General features: G+C 37.8%; 2 protein-coding genes across 3 annotated transcripts in view; one reads left to right on the forward strand and one right to left on the reverse strand.

The window, feature by feature from the left end:
* Positions 1 to 9,058, forward strand: part of sema3ga (sema domain, immunoglobulin domain (Ig), short basic domain, secreted, (semaphorin) 3Ga) — a 47,641-nt gene extending 38,583 nt beyond the window's left edge. The window contains exons 14-19 of one of the 2 annotated variants that reach the window (XR_008838212.1): positions 24 to 65; positions 155 to 312; positions 3,085 to 3,152; positions 3,234 to 3,361; positions 5,544 to 7,989; positions 8,032 to 9,058. Coding sequence is in view for 1 of the 2 variants with exons in the window: in XM_056463572.1 (XP_056319547.1) it covers positions 24 to 65; positions 155 to 312; positions 3,085 to 3,152; positions 3,234 to 3,361; positions 5,544 to 5,942 (795 nt within the window). In the remaining variant the exon portion in view is untranslated. Of the gene's footprint in view, positions 1 to 23; positions 66 to 154; positions 313 to 3,084; positions 3,153 to 3,233; positions 3,362 to 5,543 lie in introns of both variants that reach the window. The other variant, XM_056463572.1, reaches the window with a different exon arrangement.
* Positions 9,059 to 9,064: 6 nt separating this feature from the next.
* wasa (WASP actin nucleation promoting factor a) overlaps positions 9,065 to 18,845 on the reverse strand; it is a 19,555-nt gene continuing 9,774 nt past the window's right edge. Inside the window, exons 4-11 of the mRNA XM_056463573.1 lie at positions 16,447 to 16,543; positions 16,297 to 16,332; positions 16,176 to 16,211; positions 15,756 to 15,891; positions 14,932 to 15,110; positions 13,019 to 13,932; positions 12,596 to 12,704; positions 9,065 to 12,470 (exon numbers count right to left, since the gene is read on the reverse strand). Of these exons, the coding sequence (XP_056319548.1) occupies positions 12,418 to 12,470; positions 12,596 to 12,704; positions 13,019 to 13,932; positions 14,932 to 15,110; positions 15,756 to 15,891; positions 16,176 to 16,211; positions 16,297 to 16,332; positions 16,447 to 16,543 (1,560 nt within the window). The 3' untranslated portion in view covers positions 9,065 to 12,417. The remainder of the gene's footprint in view (positions 12,471 to 12,595; positions 12,705 to 13,018; positions 13,933 to 14,931; positions 15,111 to 15,755; positions 15,892 to 16,175; positions 16,212 to 16,296; positions 16,333 to 16,446; positions 16,544 to 18,845) is intronic.

Raw genomic sequence — 18,845 nt, forward strand, 5'->3', positions numbered from 1 at the left:
GTAGGCTAGTCTGTTCTTTACAGACACCTGCTCCTGTCAAAACAATGCACATATCAGCCAAAAGGGTAAGAAGGACAAAAAAACGCTGTCATTTTTAAAAACGTATTACTGCAAAGGACATTTACATATAACTTTTTTCTTTTCCCCCTTTTAGCAACAGCTGTATGCATCTTCAGAGGTGGGTCTTACCCAGATGTCTTTGCACCGATGCGGTGTGTATGGAAAGGCTTGTTCAGACTGTTGTTTGGCCAGAGACCCATACTGCGCCTGGGATGGAGACAACTGCTCAGCCTTCACACAAGCCACCAAAAGGTCAGACTGCCTGAATTTTTTTTAAATTGCCCTTACTTAACCTTTTCCTCATAGCTGATATGAGATGAGCAGATTATTACTAGTGATGGGAAGTTCGGATCATTTTACTGACTCTGACCTTTGAACCTTGTTCATTGAGATGAACGAATCTTTTTTCAAGTCATTTCGTTCAATTTGCTAAAATATTATTAAAATTGCTTCCAAACTCATCTACAACTAGCCCAAACATTGAACACATTACAAACAAGTCATAACTAGAATGCTATAAGAAAGAGAAAATAATCATTTATTGTTTACCTGTTTTTTTTTACTATGATTATGTCATCGAGAGGACTAGAGAGATGAATGGATGAAATCTTTTTCCGGCTCTAAATGCATATGATTGGCTTTTGTCTTTAACGTGATGAACAAACGACTCAAACCGAGGACTCGAGAGATAAACGGATCAAATCGTTTTTTCGGTTCTAAATGCATGTGATTGGCTTCTGTCTTTCAAGTGATGAACACATGACTCAAGCCAAGAACTTAAGAGATGAACGGATCAAATCTTTTTCCGGCTTTGACTGCATGTGGTTGGCTTCTGTCTTTCAAGTGATGAACACATGACTCAAGCCGAGGACTCAAGAGATGAAGGGATCAAATCTTTTTCCGGCTTTGATTACATGTGATTGGCTTTTGTCTTTCACGTGATGAACAAACGACTCAAACCGAGGACTCGAGAGATAAATGGATCAAATCTTTTTCCAGCTCTAAATGCATGTGATTGGCTTCTGTCTTTCACGTGATGAACAAATGACTCAAACCGAGGACTCGAGAGATGAACGAATCAAATCTTTTTACAGCTCTGACTCCATGTGATTGGCTTCTGTCTTTGACGTGATGAACGAACGACTCAAACCAAGGACTCGAGAGATGAACGGATCAAATCTTTTTCCGGCTCTGACTGCATGTGATTGGCTTCTGTCTTTCTCGTGATGAATGAATGACTCAAACCTGATAGAAGACTCGAAAAAGGAACTAATCTCCCATCTCCACCTATCACTTTTTATTAAATTTTAATATTTTATTTGAGTCCCATTTCTCACAAGTCGGTTCAGGGGTTCCCAAATTTTTTATCTTGCAACCCCCAAAATAATAATTCCAGTCACTCGTGACCCCCACTATCCTTGGAGGTGGTTATAAACATACAAACATTGCACACCACAGTGCACACACACATCAATAGGAACTATATATATGAGCTTACTGACAACACAAAAAATTGCAACAGTTTTTATAGTCATTATTAATTTGTTTAATTTATTATTAACCTCACTTAATGAGAATTGTGAGCACAATGTTTACAGCACAAGACTATTCTTAGTTTATTTTGGAGTCTGCCACTTGGAGGTCCTCTCTTAATGTACTTGAGTGCTGTATAGGTTTCAAAGTTTAACATTGTGCCATAAAATCAATCTACTGCAACTAACACTATTGCTGTATCATTCATTTATCATAATAACCTCAGAGGTCACAATCCAATGGAAAAAGAATTGAAAGGCTGATGGCTTTTTATTTGGATGTTGTTATTTTATGTAACTATTAAATCAGAGATGCCCAAAGTGGGGCCCGCGGGCCAAAGTTGCCCCATTGTAACCTTTGATTTGGCCCACCATCCCATCTGAGAAGAGAGTGAGAATGATGGAGAGAGTTGGGGAGAATGCCTATAACAGAGATCGTCATTTGTAATTTGACATAACCTTTTTTTGTTTGTTTGTTTTATTGCTGAGCTACAAAAAAGTAAACTGAAATTAAATGTTGTGAATTAATCTGAGTTTTTCAAATGTAAATACTGTCACTCGATGGATAGAGGACTATGAAGAAGACCTCAACTTATAAAGAAGTTATAAATTTCATTATAAAATGTAATGTAAAAAATACTTTATTAGTTAATGTAAAGCAATGTTTCTAGTTATTTTAAAATATTATTAAATAAATAAGGAAATTATCAATGGCAACTATATTTACCTTGGCCCCACTAGCCTTTGTCAAGTTTGGTTTTTGGCCCTTCTTAAGAAAAAGTTTGGGCATCCCTGTATTAAATAGTATTTTTTATCATCTGTAGGTTATGGATAAATATGGTAATTCTAGTAGTTTAATAACATACAGTTGAAGTCAGAATTATTAGCCCTCCTGTTTATTTTTTCCCCAATTTCTGTTTAATGGAGAGATATTTTAACACATTTCTAAACAATAGTTTTAATAACTCATTTCTAATAACTGAGTTATTTTCTTTTTGCCATGATGACAGTAAATAATATTTTACTAGGTATTTTTTAAGACACTTCTATACAGCTTAAAGTGACATTTAAAGGCTTAATCAGGTTAACTAGGCAGGTTAGAGTAATTAGGCAAGTTATTGTAAATAAAAATGTCGTTTAAAGGGGCTTAATAATTTTGACCCCAAATTATTCTAGCCAAAATAAAACAAATAAGTCTTTCTCCAGAAGAAAAAATATTATCAGACATACTGTAAAAATGTCCTTGCTCTGTTAAACATCATTTGGGAAATATTTAAAAAAGAAGAAAAAATCAAAGGGGGGCTAATAATTCTGACTTCAACTGTTTATAATATTTTTGGAATTCACCAACCCCCCCCCCCCCCCCCCCCCCCCCCCCCCCCCCCCCCCCCACCCCCTCTCTAGCAATGTCTTGTGACCCCAACTTTGGGAACCACTGAGTTAAATGCCATGGAGTTTTTTAATATGCTTGTTGCTGCATTGCTTCTTTCAGGCGAAGCAGAAGGCAGGATGTGAAACACGGCGACCCTTTGCGTCAATGCCGAGGCTACAATGCCAAAGGTAGCAAAAACACAGAGTTTGTCTGTGAATAGTGTGATGTGTGGGTGTGTGCATGACTGTAACCTATGCTGTGTGTGATAGTGGAGAGGAGACTGAAGGAGAAGGTTCAGTTTGGTGTGGAGGGCAGCAGCACGTTTCTGGAGTGTGTGCCAAGATCTCCTCAGGCCACCATCAAATGGCTCTACCAGAAAGAGGGACGACGGAAAGTGGTATGATATACAGTACATGCTAATGTCAAATCACCAACCAGACAAATTCAATAATATATAAGAACATTTTCATTTTATCAGCTGAAGGGATAGTTCACACCAAAATGAACATACTGTCACATATACTACACATCCTTCACTTGTGTTAAACCTGATTTTCTATCTCTTGTTGAATGCAATTGATATACTGATGAATTCAGGGGAAAGCAGCCATTAACTCCTGTAGTGTGTAGAATAAAATATCTTGTTCAAGACATTCATAAAGGAGTAAAACTACTGTAGTGTGAGGAAATGTAAAATTTTGGGTGAACTATCCCTTTAAAATACAGAGTGTTGCTCAAAAGTTTGGATTGAAGAAGATTTAGATTTTTGTTTATCTTTTGTTCTTAGTAAGGAGTTAGATTGATTAAAGGTGAGAGTTAAACACTTTTACTATAGATTTCTATTTTCTCACTAGATGAGGCGGTTGTTAGTTGTGTTATGTCATTAGTAGGGTGTTGCTACTGTATGTGGTTGAAAGTGTGTTCAGGGGTCCTTTCTTCATACCTGTAAATGATCTAAGATGATTTGACAGATCCTGGATCTTTTAAACTTGATAATTGATCTCTGGCTAATTTGGTTCTTCAAACAAGAATGCGAATCAGATTAAAATGTCTGGATGAACTGATCTGAATCGCTGTGTGTTGTGAAGGACTGAGCTATTGATCCACGAAATCATGATCAGCAATGCAACGATTGGCTGACGTCACACCAGCGTAATGACATCATCTGATTAATATTCAATTATCCATGTGAGCAAAATTTCCACCTTTGTTGTGGGCTGCAGGTGTTACACTTTCATGTGTCAAGAGTATTTAGCAATTTATTTAGTTTACTTTTAGAGAAGATGTTCTTTATTATAGTAACCTAGGCCTATTCACGTTACTTAATAGGCGTAAGAAATAACTGGCTAGAACTGAAACCATTTTGATATTGGTAAAAACTGACCTTTTGCGAAGCATCAAATCACCGTCATATTAGCTGTCAAAACATGCGCATGACTGCATAATTTATTATACCTTAAAAAAACTGTTGAATATTGTGCAAGTTTATTACACAAATTGTTCTAAAGCTGGTAGGTTAAACTAGTACGTGTTTGTGTCCAAAAAGTCTATACATATAATAAATGTTCTCTTTAATCCCCTTAAGGAGAACCACCCGGTGACAGTCCTCGTACTTTTATTTCAGAGTGCAGATTACATATGTTTTGTTAATATTTATATATATTTTTAAACTATTTACTATTTTTCCAAGTGTATATAACTACTACTGTAAGAAAATAGCAGCATTCGGTAAATAAGCTACTTTCAGTATTACCTTTGCTTGAAAAGACCTGATCTAATCCTGTTTATATGAAATAAGCTGCTGCTCCTGAGCAGGTTTAAGCTACCAGAACAATGGCTATGACAACTTTCAGATGTGTTTTGAAGAACGAAACGATCCTTGATTGTGTCAAGTCATCCATAACCAAATCCAGGTAACTGAGTAATCCACGTACAAAGAACTGACCCTTGGGTGCTTGCAATGGTGTTTTGGTTTGTTACTGAACAGTTACTTATGTACTGTGAGTTTTTGCTATGCGGTTGATAGTTCTGGGTGGTTGCTGTGGTACTTGGGTGGTTACTGTGTGTGTGTCACGGTTGGTTGTAAGAAAGCAGACCCAGTTGCAGCAATGAACAATGCAAAGGTGTTTATTGACGGAATTAAGCACAAGTAGACAGACAAGGGGATGACAAGGTCCACACAGTAGGTGCAATAACACAGGTTAGCCAGTGGTAAAGCCAAGATGGCACCAAAATATTCACATATAAAAGCAAGGGGCGGCCCCTGGTGGTTCAGGAGTATGAGTTGCGTATAGGGAGGATCGGCTCTTTACTGTTTATTGCCAGCCTTCCTAGAAAGATTATAAATACAGGAGAAATATGGGAAAATACATTTATGGGATGATATTGGTATAGAATTGTAAAATACGGTAGAATACCGGGAAAAATGACAGGGTTGACAGATATGGTTATTGCTAAGGTGTTCGGGTGGTTGCTAAGGTATTGTAAATGGTTGCTATGCAAATAGCTTTTAAATAGCTAAACTTTTGAACAGAACTGTATATTTATATCACATGCTCATCTGCTGGTTGTGTTGGCAGCTGAATCGGGACGGGGAGGTGCTCAGGACTCCTCAAGGGGTTCTTCTGAAAGCTCTCACTAAAGCAGACGCAGGTCAGTACCACTGCCTGGCCACAGAGAATAACTTCAAGCACACGCTGGCTCGTGTCTCCTTGCGCATCCTAGACCGGGACATCGCTGTGGCCCTCACCACCCCTGACGAAGACGAGGAGGAGGTGTTGAGGAGCAGTCACAAAGGCCACCAGCACCAGCCTGTTCCTCCAACACCTGCACTCCTGCTGGAGCCAGAAATGCGTCTGATCCAGCAATACTGCCAGTCCTACTGGGAGCAGCTGACGGCTGGAGGAAACCCTCATGCTGAGCTGCCCAAACGCACAAACCGCAGACACACTGACGCTCTGAAGGCCAGCGGAGAGTGAGGAGTGAGTCTCCTGTTCATCAGACTCTCCTGGACTGTCATAGGTTAGTTCATGTGCAGTGACATCAAAGAGTATTTGGACACTTTTGGACCATTTGGACCCTTTTTGTAGCATTCAAACTGATTACAAATGCATTTAGGACACTTAAAATGAAAATACAGAATAACTTGATGGAATATTTGACATTGGCCCCACAAACTATTTGGACATTTTCTGACCATTAAAAATGATTTGATATTTACAATATGCAAAATGAAATACTTAGTAACTTATGAATGGATCATTTTTACACTGATCAAAATCAGCCAATTGAATAAAAATGCATAATTGGATGATTCTGAACAATTAAAATGATTGGCATGGTTCGGGGGCAGATTTAGTGATTTTGGGGCCCTAAGCAATTCCAATTTTTTCTTATATCATTTGATCTCCTTTTCTACATTTTATCTTAATGCAAAATAATAATAACAACATGTAAAGCACCTTGTAAAACTTTTTAAATGATTACTTAAGCTTTCTTAAGATCAATTCACAACTAAACATAAAAAATTAACCATTTTGTTTGTAAAACTAAATACTGATTGGACTGCTGGACTGATTGAAGCCCACAGACACATCTGTGCTGGTGTAATAATATCAAAATAACAAAATATGATAGAAAACAATGTTATATATTAGGGATGGGTGATTTTTCGAAAAGAAATCGAAATCGACATTCAGATAAATTTTTTCAAGTACTTTCCCTACTGTGTGTGGAGTCACGTGACCCACTCTGTTTTGGCTGATTTATACTTATTGTATTATGTTTTATACTTATTTTATTATTCTGATATTATACTTCTCCCAGGCGTACACATACAGTCTGGCGCAGCCTTTGCATGCCCACGCATCTCTCAAAAAATTTAACTACACATCACAACAATGCGTAGCGCAAGTTTTGTGATTGGTCGGTTTGGTTCCGGTGACAAAGGTGGGCGGTGCGGAGAACCGTTTTATTCAATGTGTGTTTTCATTTCAGTTGTTCAGCGTTGATGTTCAATAAAATATCATAGATAATAGGTAGTGTGTGTTTACGTCAATTAATTTCAGTCATCAGTTTATTATTATTTATTAATTATTTTAAAGTCAAGTAATGCATCCTTCATTCAGAAATCTCTCACTTGTAATATGTGAGCATATTTACTGTACAAAACCTTTCAGTGAACTATGAGGGCACAAAAAAAAATACATAAGCAGATAAAATAATCGTTCATTAATCGTAATCGAGTTAAATTAATCGAGATTTTGATTTTAGGCCAAATCGCCCAGCCCTATTATATATTATTTATAGTATCATTTATACTTCTAGGTATTTATTTGCGGGCCCTCAGATTTCCTGAGGCCCTAAGTGGCCACTTACCTTGCTTATTGGTTAAATCCGCCCCTGACAATGTTCATAATTAATTGTTTGGACCCATAGAAACTAATACAGTTTTATATTGTTCAAAATCAATACATTTTTACAATACAAATAAAAAAAAACACTTAAAAATAAATTTTATTAAATAAAAAAATATTCAAACTAACTGCAATAATGAATATAAATAGTGGTTCTAAATATTTAGAAATGTTTAAAAACTTTTGGACACTTAAAAATAAATGGTTGCAGTAAAGTTAACAAAATCGATTGATTTATGAAAATTGATCCATTTTTTTTATTTTGAATTAATTTAGAATGAAGTTTTATAACAATTTTACAGTGCTTAAAATGATTCAAATATTTTAATTTAATTAACTAATTAACAATTGCAGAGCATCACGGTGGTGCAGTGGGTAGCACGATCGCCTCACAGCAAGAAGGTCACTGGTTCAAGCCCCAGCTGGGTCAGTTGGCATTTCTGCGTGGACTTTGCAAGTTCTCCCTGCATTTGCGTGGGTTTCCTCCGGGTGCTCCGGTTTCCCCCACAGTCCAAAGACATGCGCTATAGGTTAATTGGGTTAGCTAAATTGTCCGTAGTGTATGTGTGTGTGAATGCAAGAGTGTATGGGTGTTTCCCAGTGTTGGGTTGTGGCTGAAAGGGCATCCGCTGCGTAAAACGTGCTGGATAAGTTGGCGATTCATTCCGCTGTGGCGACCCCTGATTGATAAAGGGACTAAGTCGAAAAGAAAATGAATGAATGAATAAATAATTAACAATTGCACAGAAAAAAATTCTGTTCTAATATTTATACTGAAATAACATTCACAGAAAAGTCCAAATGAATTTTGTAGGACACTGTTTGTATTCCTTCATTCATCATGCATTGATTCACTGTTCCAACATTTAAGTATGTAGCTGTTCGTCTGTTGTACTTAGATTGTAGCTGCCGTTGATTTAGGATCGAACATTTCCATTTGCCACAGGAATTTGACAGCATATTCAGTATTATATTCAGTATATAGCTGTGGATAACCTTGAGGATACAGTCAATACATACTGGCTTTAATTCAAAATAAAAATCAACTAATAAACCACGACGCACCTTTAAAGAGGGTTTTACCTCAGCTTTAAAAACGTTCCACTATTTTGATGTCTGAAATCAAAGTTGCCTAAAAAATCTTCGATCATTGGGTCTGTGCAATTTCTAACGTTCCACATGGATTATGAAATTGTAAAAGTACTATATGTGTGTGTGTGTTTAATAGTAATATATGTATGGACTCTAATAGCTGGGTTATTAATGGCATTACCAAACATCAAGAACGCTTGTCTTCATGTCTGTGGCTGTTTTCTCACCACTTGTAAGATATATTTATTTGAAGTTGTATATTTTTTTATTGGATGATCTACCGACTAAGGGTGGAGGGCATTGTTTTTTTTTTTTTTTGCATGATTGACAAATTAGATAAGTTGTATATTTATTTCAATGTTTAGGAAGTAACACTTGTATGCTGTGCATTTAGTTTCCAGCTTGGTGTCTGGTTTAGCAAGAATCGTTCATATCGTCATATCATATTTCACACTGGAGAGATTTCACAATATGTGTGTCCATGTCACGGTAGAATAGTCTGGATGTAAATGACAATGTTCTGTCTTGATCTTAGATGTCGTCTTGTAAGGAAAAAAACATTCAAATAAACTGGCAATAATTTGTGAGCCGTAGAGTCACTTTTCAGTTCACATTTGAGTGTATTTACAGTACACATGGTGAGTACATTCAGTGCTGATTCACATTTAACTATTGAAAAAAAAAAAACCGAATCAAATGCTACAAAACACATAAAACATCCTACATAACATAAACTTTGCATGGTCACACTTCAAAAAGCCATCAACATTTCATTTCACATTGACTGCAGCAGTTTTCTGTATTGTTTTATGAGCCTGTTGTATAGAACAGTGGTTCCCAATAGACCCTTTTCACAATGACTCACTTCACTTCTGCTTTTCACTGTATTGGTAATTCCGTTTTACCTTTAAATGAATGAGATACTTCTCAGGAAAATTCACAACTAATGGAAAATACTAACATTGCATGTTGACACTAGATTATTGGGCTTGTGTCCAGTTGTCTCTCTTTCTGTACTGAACGATTCTGAATAATTCAATACTGAACGATTCTCAATGGTTCAATACTGAACGATTCTGAATGGTTCAATACTGAACGATTCTGAATGGTTCAATACTGAACGATTCTGAATGGTTCAATACTGAATGATTTTGAATGATTACATACTAAATGATTCAATACTGAACGGTTCTGAATGATTCAATACTGAACGATTCTGACTGATTTAATACTGAACGATTCTGAATGGTTCAATACTGAACGATTCTGAATGGTTCAATACTGAATGATTTTGAATGATTACATACTAAATGATTCAATACTGAATGGTTCTGAATGGTTCAATACTGAACGATTCTGAATGATTCAATACTGAACGATTCTGAATGATTACATACTAAATGATTCAATACTGAATGATTCTGAATGATTCAATACTGAACGATTCTGACTGATTTAATACTGAACGATTCTGAATGGTTCAATACTGAACGATTCTGAATGGTTCAATACTGAACGATTCTGAATGGTTTAATACTAAACGATTCTGAATGATTCAATTCTGAATGATTCAAAACTAAATGATTCTAAATAATTTAATACTGAATGATTTGGTTTGATTAGTAAGAATCACACACAATATTATTATTCTATCTTAGTCTAGATAGATAGATGCTAGAGAACTGAGAAGTGAATAGAATGTGAATAACATGAATGTGTTTTTTAATCAGCTGTCCTCTGTTAACAACCAGAGGGAAACACTGATATTGGACATCCCCACCGTTTTATTTATTATCTACTTACTCTTTAGGACAAAAAGCTCTCAAATCCATAAATTTGACTTTGAAAAATGTGCAGCACCTGTGTAAACTTCTGAAATCTTTATTTGACAAATGCTGACAAGTACATACCGACTTGCATCACACGGTAAACACAGCAAAACAAAGCAACACAACTCTCTGTTTAAAGTCCCATTTTCTCGGTTCAAGCCGAAATCTGGCTGATCGGTAAGTTTGTTTGAGATGTCAGATGTCTGGCCTTGACAACAGGAAACAACATCTAAATGTATCTGTAGTAAATATACAGGTGACTGGGTGAATTTTTTATGGGTAGTTCTGTGTTCATGGAAGTATAGATACACTGCATAGAGTCAAACCGAGCACTGCATGACATCATGGGAAAAGGGTCCATTTCAGTCATTGGGACCCCCCACCATGCACATTCTGTATTTCTTTCTTACTTCAAACACCTGATTCTGATCATCAGCTTGTTAACAGAGAGATCCGTGAACTGCTTCCCGTGAGTCAAATAAGCGAGGCATACAAAATGTGCAGGGCTGGGGGTCCCAAGGACCGGAATTGGGAACCACTGGTATAGAACACAATAAATTCACTCACAGACTTTGATACCTTGTCATCACTCTAAATCAGTGGTCACCAACCCTAGATCTCTAACCTCAGCCTTGCTGAAAGGAAGATCTACCCATCAAAAAACTGACAGAAAAATAAAGCTACATTTTTTTGTTTGCATTTACAGCTTGAGACTCTTAATGTAGCATTTTTGAACTATGTAAAAAGCCCTAGTTTAACCTACTTTACATTACTTTAAATTGATGCAACCAAGACAGCCTGTGATAAAGCCTGGATGACATTTGGAAGGGTGGAAATATGGGTGACAACGCATTGTGATATTAGCAGTAATCAGATTACATTGAGTGCCATAAAAACAAAACCACTACAACAAAAAAGATTGCTAAAATGATTTTCTACAGGTACTACAGTAGCATTTTAGGAGTAATATAATTCTACAAATAATAATCATAAAAGAAATAATAACAACTATTACAAAAATAATAAATACACTGAAACATTATAATTTAATTCAGCAATTGTAACTGCGGTTTTGTACAATATTTTGCAGCATTAATTCACAATGTTATAAAAAAGGCTAACATGCGAACATGTTGTTTGAAGTGAGAGGAGCCGTTTTAAGTTGTTTATTAGCAGTAAAAGTTTTGTGTGCTGCTTATCTGCCTTGCGTTTTCACAGTTGAGATGTTTTTTTTTTAAGTTGAGATGTTTTTAACTCACTGTGCTGTAGAGGCACATATAAAATGCAAGCGTGTTGCACTGCTTGCTCTTTGCTCCATATTTACGCATACAAGCCCCACATCTTCATTTGAAATAATGAACTTGAGCACACAAAAGTGAATGCCCCCTTATTATATAGGGCCTTACACCTTGCGGGGTTTGGGATGTTATATGAAGAGCTGTATATCAACGTTTGCAGCAGTTAACCATAATGAAAATAAAGAGTTGGCTCAAACAAAATAAAGACAGATGCATCACCCGAGATGCATTTCTTCTACTTATTTTTCTGTCATTTTCAGGATCTACCAGGGGAGTGTTAAAGATCATCCAGTCGATCATAATCAACGGGTTGGCTACCACTGCTCTATACAGTATGCTAGGTTAGCATCATTTTATATTTTGGCAGCACGTGTATTATTATTATTATTTTCAATATTTCCAATATTGGAGACGTAATTTTGATGGCTATTTTTCTAGTTTTTAATCTTAGATTATATTTGAATTTCTTTGCTGTCATCATATGCTCCCACAAATTGCAATGTTTATCAAATTTTAAAATGAAAACCCTTTTTTCATACAAATGAAAAATGGTGTGATATGCTAAAATCACAATCATTTCAAGCTGACCCTAACACTTTTTGTTTGTTTGTTTGCTTTTTGTTTATATATTATTATTTAAATAATAGTATAATTTGTGTGTACTTTATCAACCTAAAGTTAAATATCGGTGAACGTGCCTAGAGAAAAATGCATTGAATTACCATTTTTATCCCTAGAGAAAATGCATTGAATCAGTGTTGTTTATTTCCAAAACAAGCCTACTGACATGCATAATAGAAAAATTCAATTACATCACGATTAATCCCACTCTTCGTCATCATCGTCTTCATCATCAAATTCATCGTCCTCTTCTAAAAGACAGTAAAAAGTAATAAAAAATAAATCAAACTTATTGTGTAAATAATAATATATTATTTTCTTTAATCATTTTCATACTCAAAAAAAAAAAAAAAAAAACTTGAGTAAGTGAGGTTACCGGATGAATGGATCACTTTACTCCTTTTCTGCATCACCATCATGAGCGCTCCTACTATTCCCTCTCCTGAATCCTGAGCAGGTGAAGGCGGTTCTTGGTTGGCAGTAACCTGGGAAAGAGACAGTACAGTACTTCACTTATTCCTGTGGTGGTAAAACTGACATTTAATCAGTCATTACTTCAGTCACATGATCCTTTAGAAAATATTCTAATATGGTGATTTGGTGTATAAGAAAAAAACAAACATCACTGATATATCTGTAGAATAAAAAGTTAAAAATTAAACTTAAAATGTCTTTACAATACTATTTCATCAATTTAAAGCATCCTGCAAGATTTAGATGAATGCATATAAATATATATGTCTTCTTATAAGCATCCAACTGACCCCCCCAATCTTTTAAATGTCAGTGTGTATATTACCTTTTTGAGCTTCATCCCTGTTTGGATCTGGGCTAGTAATGCTCCTCTTCCTCCTTCCCCACCGCTGGATGCTGGAGGAGCGGCTGCTGGAGAGGGACTGCTTCCAAAGTTCATTGGAGGAGGAGCAGCCGGCGGTGGAGGAGGAGCTGCGGGAGGAGGAGGTGGTGCAGGTGGACCGCCCCCGCAAGGTTTGGAAGAGACTGGAGGGGGTGGAGGTGCGTAGCCGGAGGAAATGTTTGGGGAAGGAAAGTTGGATTCAGAGGGACGAGGTGGAGGCACAGAATTAATAAAGTCATCAGGAGGAGGTGGGAGAAATGAATCACAGGGTGGAGGAGGGAAGAAATCAGAAGGTGGAGGAGGCATTTCAGATTCCGGTGGAGGTGGTAAGAATTCACTATTGTCTCTCTGAGGTGGAGGTAAGGGGGAACTCCTTGCTACTGGAAGTAGTGGTGGTCGAGTCTGAGCAGGTTGTGGCGGCAGGGAATTACCTCGCCTTTCGGACCCTTGTGCCCCAGGTCTCTTTCCTGGAAGCGGGGTTAAAGACTCCCTACGTTCTCCTGGGAGTGGTGGTGGCAAACCTCCACTCCGATTCGTAGGTGGAGGTGGTAAGGGTCCACTTCGGGGTCCTGGAGGTTGAGGCAAAGGCCCAGTACGTCCTCCGGGAGGAACATTTGGTAGGGGCCCTAATGATGCGGAGCGGGCTGGCAGAGGTCCACCAGGGGGTGGTGCTGATCCCACTGCTCTTGGAGGTGTGGGTGGAAGGGAGCCTCGATGGGAAGGTGGAGCAGAGCCTTGACCCGGGACAGGTGGTAGAGGCCCCATTCTACCTTGTGGCAGAGGTGGTGGTGCTGACCCGGATGGCACTTGAGGAAGGGAGCCTCGATGTCCACTTGGAACAGGAGGGCGAGAAGCCTCTAGACAGATATCAAAGAATACAGTCAGACAATCGGTACCCAATCATGTTCTTGGGGTTCTAACTTCTGGAAGAGTATAGTGTCAATCCTACTACAGGGTTAAGCTAAGACTGCACAATATTATATTTCTGCAGATATAAGATACGCTGACATTTTTATGTCCCTTCTCGTCACCGTCAGCATTTTTGATGATTTCTTCTAAATTTGATGGCCCTCATAATATTTTCTGCTATGAATATATAGCTTTCAAACAAAAACACATATGTAACAGATGCCAGCTAGTGAAGTGCTATGCAGGTAAACCTCACTCCTCTGACCTTTAAAGGTGTTCTAGCGGCAGACTCTAGAGGCCATGGTCTTTAGACTCCTTGTTAGAGCAACCGATTCCAATGCAAAGAATGACCCATTCGATCCTAGCTCAGACCAGGTTGAGTGCAGTAGGACTGGTGGGTTACATGCGGGGTCTCGTACAGGATGGAGAGTGAGGTTTAGGGGGATGAGTGTATCAGAGGCCAGCTAGTGAAGTACTATGCGGATAAACCTCACTCGTCTGACCTTGAAAGGTGCTCTAGTGACGGACTCTAGAGGCCATGGTTTTTAGACTACTTGTTAGAGCAACCGACTGCCATGCAAAGAATCACCAGTTCGATCTCAGCTTAGATCGGACTGGGTGCAGTAGGACTGGTAGGTTACACATATGTATTAAAAGATTTCTCACTGACTTCTTCATCCGTAAGAGTTTCAAAATGTTCAAAAGAATGAAGGATCAGAGACAGAGTCTATCAACACCTGCCTGTTGACCTGGATACCTCATCAATGGTCTTTGTATTCTGCAATGAGTTTTAGGTTGATAACTGTTGTGTTGCTAATAAAAATAACTTTAAGTCGATATCACGATGACTCATAAAAATGTGCAGTCTCCTGGACCAGAACTGGGTACCTTGGGTAAATAACATTTTAAGTTAGTTTGTCAGATGACTGCAGGTTACAGTGACTTACCCTGCTGGCTCATTTCCTTTTTAAGAGCCTCCATTCCACCTGAACGCTCGATGACGTCATAGATGAGTTGAGAGGTTTCTGAATCTTCCATAGCTGCTTCACTGATCCCAGCGCAGGACAGAAGTTTCTTCACATCTGGGTCTAAGCTGTTGCCAGCCATGCCAAGATGACTGACATGCCTAAAGTCATAACACAATGAAATGTAAGTTCCTTAATTAAAACTCTTTAACAGCAATGAGGAAACTCCAGTCCTTGATGGCCACAGTCCTGCAGAGTTTAGCTTTATCCCTAATCAGTCACACCTGAAAATTTGTCTTCAGAATTTCAGGCAGGTATGTTTGATTGGGATGGCACGGTGGCTCAGTAGTTAGCACTGTGGCCTCACAGCAAGAAGGTCACTGGTTTAAGCCCCAGCTGGACCAATTTGCATTTCTGTGTGGAGTTTGAATGTTCTCTTGTTGGCGTGGGTTTCCTTTGGGTGCTCCAGTTTCCCCCACGGTCCAAAACATCCGCTATAGGTAAACTGAATAAACTCAATTGTCCATAGTGTATGAGTGTTTGAGTGTGTGTGAATGAGTGTATTTCCCAGTACTGGGTTGCGGCTGGAAAGGGATCTGCTACATAAAAACATATGCTGGATAACTTGGTGGTTCATTCCGCTGTGGTGACCTCTGAAATAGAGACTAAGCTGATGAAAAATAAATAAATGTTTGATTGGAGATGGAGCTAAACTCTGAAGATCAGTGGACCTCCAGTACCAGAGTTGCCAAAGTTTCCTCTAAAGAATACGTTTACTTTATCTTGGTTAAAGCAGATCCACTTACGTAAACCCACTTGGTGCTCCAATATCCCCCTTTAACAGTTTGGATCCTTTTTTGTTTTTACTTTTCTTTTCTTTTTCTTTCTTTTCTTTCTTCGATTTGGTTGGGATGATTTGGTTCTGGACATTACTTGGTACCGCTAAAAGCATGGAAGAAGAGGTAAGAGAGACAGCTAATACTTGCACTTTTATATCACTGAACATCAGATATGGTGGAATGTTATTGGACATGATGTTGTTTATTTATTTAGCAATTTTTAAAATATTAACCATATATACACATACATTAATACAATTTAAACAACAGAAACATACTGGAGTGCCTGGGTTTTAAAGACAAAGTTAATGTCTGCACAACCTTTAAAGTACAGACACTTTCAGTATTTCACTAGACGAGCATAGTAATAGTGGAAAAAAGTCTCACCATTTGGTGGAGGAAGTGGTGGCAATGCTCCACGATCTATAAATATAAACGCTCTTTTAAAAATGCGCTTTCTTAAACATAACTATTATTGAAGTGACTATAGGAACTGACAGTGTCTTACCTCTTGTTTCTGATCCTTTTCTCTGCTGTTTCTCCGCTGAAGATGAAATTACAGATACACCGTATTAGATCATCTTCCTTTAGTTTTTGAAGTAGTTTGAAATGATGAGGAAGTTTAAATGTAATATTGTAGATTATAATTTTTAAATACCAAAGCGATTATTTCTCTGCATGATCTTGTCCTCCACTACAGCAAAGAAATTTTCAGCCTCTTTTACATCTGCAAAGTTTAAGCCCACTTGACAGTCCTGGGGAGAGATACAGAGTTATGTTTGACATATCTTAACCGGACGCCATGGTACAATGTGTGATACGGAGTCGGTTACATATTAGTTAACAACATTATGTCAAATCGCCTTTAACATTGAGCAGGCAAAATTTTGAAAATAGCTCTAATAAACTACCTGACAAAAGTCTTGCCGCCTATCCCAAGTTTTAGGAACAGCAAATAATAACTTGATTTCTAGTTGATCATTTGTTATGTTATGAAGGGGCTTATATGAAAGGCAAAAGTCTCTAGATTATGTTTAAAGTAATCTGGAATGGCAAAGAAAGCGTTCATGCGGGACTCTCAGAGTTCATCAAGATTCTTTGGATTCTTTAATGCCTCCATCCTTCATCTTACCCCAGACATGCTCAATAATGTTAATGTCTGGTTCATGTCTGGAACTTGTGAAATGTGGAGGCTGAAGTATGAGAAAGAGCGCCATCCTGCTGAAGAACACCTCTCCTGTGGTGTGTATTGTAATGGGCAGCACAAATGTCTTGATACCTCAGGCTGTTGATGTTGCCATCCACTCTGCAGATCTCTCACACGCCCACATATTGAATGTAACTCCAAATCAGGATTTTTCCTTTACCAAACTTGACTGATTTCTGTGAGAATCTTGGGTCCATGTGGGTTCCAGTAGGTCTTCTGCAGTATTTGTGATGATTGGGATGCAGTTCAACAGATGATTCATCGGAAAAATCTACCTTCTTCCACTTTTCCTTGAAGTCAAGTTATTATTTGTTGCTCTTACAACATGGATCAACGACAAGACTTTAGTCAGGTTTTGTACATTTTGCAATTTTCTAACTTTGTAAATGCATAGTACTAACAGTCAAAGCAGATCTTTCCTTTAACATAAGCTGAATCGAAGTTAGGTCATGATGTAAAATTGGAAAAATATTTTTATTTATTACCTCAGACCTGTCAACACCTCCCACACAAAATTATACATCGACATGTTCCACAAAAAATTGTTCACCTTGCACTGTACAGTCTACATTGTACAGCAGTGTTTCCCAATCCTGTTCCTGGAGGCACACTGACAGTACATGTTTTGGATGTCTCCCTTATCTGAACCACTCATTTCAGGTTTTAGAGTCTCTTCTAATGTTCTGATGAGTTGATTCAGGTGTGTTTGAATAGGAAGAGGTTGAAAATGTGTACTGTTGGTGTGCCTTCAAGAACAGGGTTGAGAAACATTGTATAGTATATACTGTAGAGCAGGGGTGTCCAAACTCGGTCTTGGAGGGCCGGTGTCCTGCAGATTTTAGCTCCAACTTGCCTCAACACACCTGCATGGATGTTTCTAGAAAGCCTAGTAAGTGCTTGATTAGCTAGCCCAGGTGTGTCTGATTGGGGTTGGAACTAAACTTTGCAGGACACCGGCCCTCCAGGACCGAGCTTGGACATGCCTGCTGTAGAGCTATAGAAATAAACTTAGCTTGACTCGACCAAAAGATTTGTTGATGTATTAAAGTTCACATAAAAAAATGACACTGAATAAATCTCAGGGAACACTGATCACCACAATGGTGACTACAATCTAAACAGCCTTCAAAACTGTAACACATCTTTATAAACCCCAATTCCTTACATAAACACACAATGATGAACATTAACATGCTATGGATGGGTATTCCAGAAGCCAGAATGCTTCTTTACACTGTAAAAATGCTGGGTTCAACACAATTCCTTCATGTCAGAACACAAATCGATGAACTTAATAGCTTTTACAAACTTAAGAGGACTGAACATAAAACAATTAAGTTGTCCCCCCAAAAAAACGTAAGAATTGTGTTGTGTCAACTCATTTTAAATACGCAGTTTGAAATATATCTGTGAGTTTTATGGATCTGTATGTTCAATTCAATCTCCTGATATAAAGAGAATTAAAACCGAATGGGAGGAAGAGTTAGATACTGATATTGAAGAGGAAACATGGGATGATATTTGGTCTAATGCTTAGAAAATATCTGTTTGTACACGTACAAGAGAAATACAAAATAAAATAAAACATAGACTCAATATCTCTCCTAACCGCAGACAACTTTTTAACCCTTCTAATTCACCTATGTGTTTAAAATGTAAAACCGATGTAGGTACTTTAACGCATTGTATGTGGTCATGTAACAGACTGCAAAGATTTTGGTCTTTGGTGCTGGGGGAAATGGAAAAGATCTTTAACATGCAGCTGGATTTTGACCCAGTTTCATTGATTCACTTAATGGACACATTTTTTCATCAGCTAATAAGAAATTGTATGATATATTAACCTTTGC

The sequence above is a fragment of the Danio aesculapii genome, chromosome 8, assembly GCF_903798145.1.
Source record: "Danio aesculapii chromosome 8, fDanAes4.1, whole genome shotgun sequence".
In the NCBI taxonomy this organism is placed as follows: Eukaryota; Metazoa; Chordata; class Actinopteri; order Cypriniformes; family Danionidae; genus Danio; species Danio aesculapii.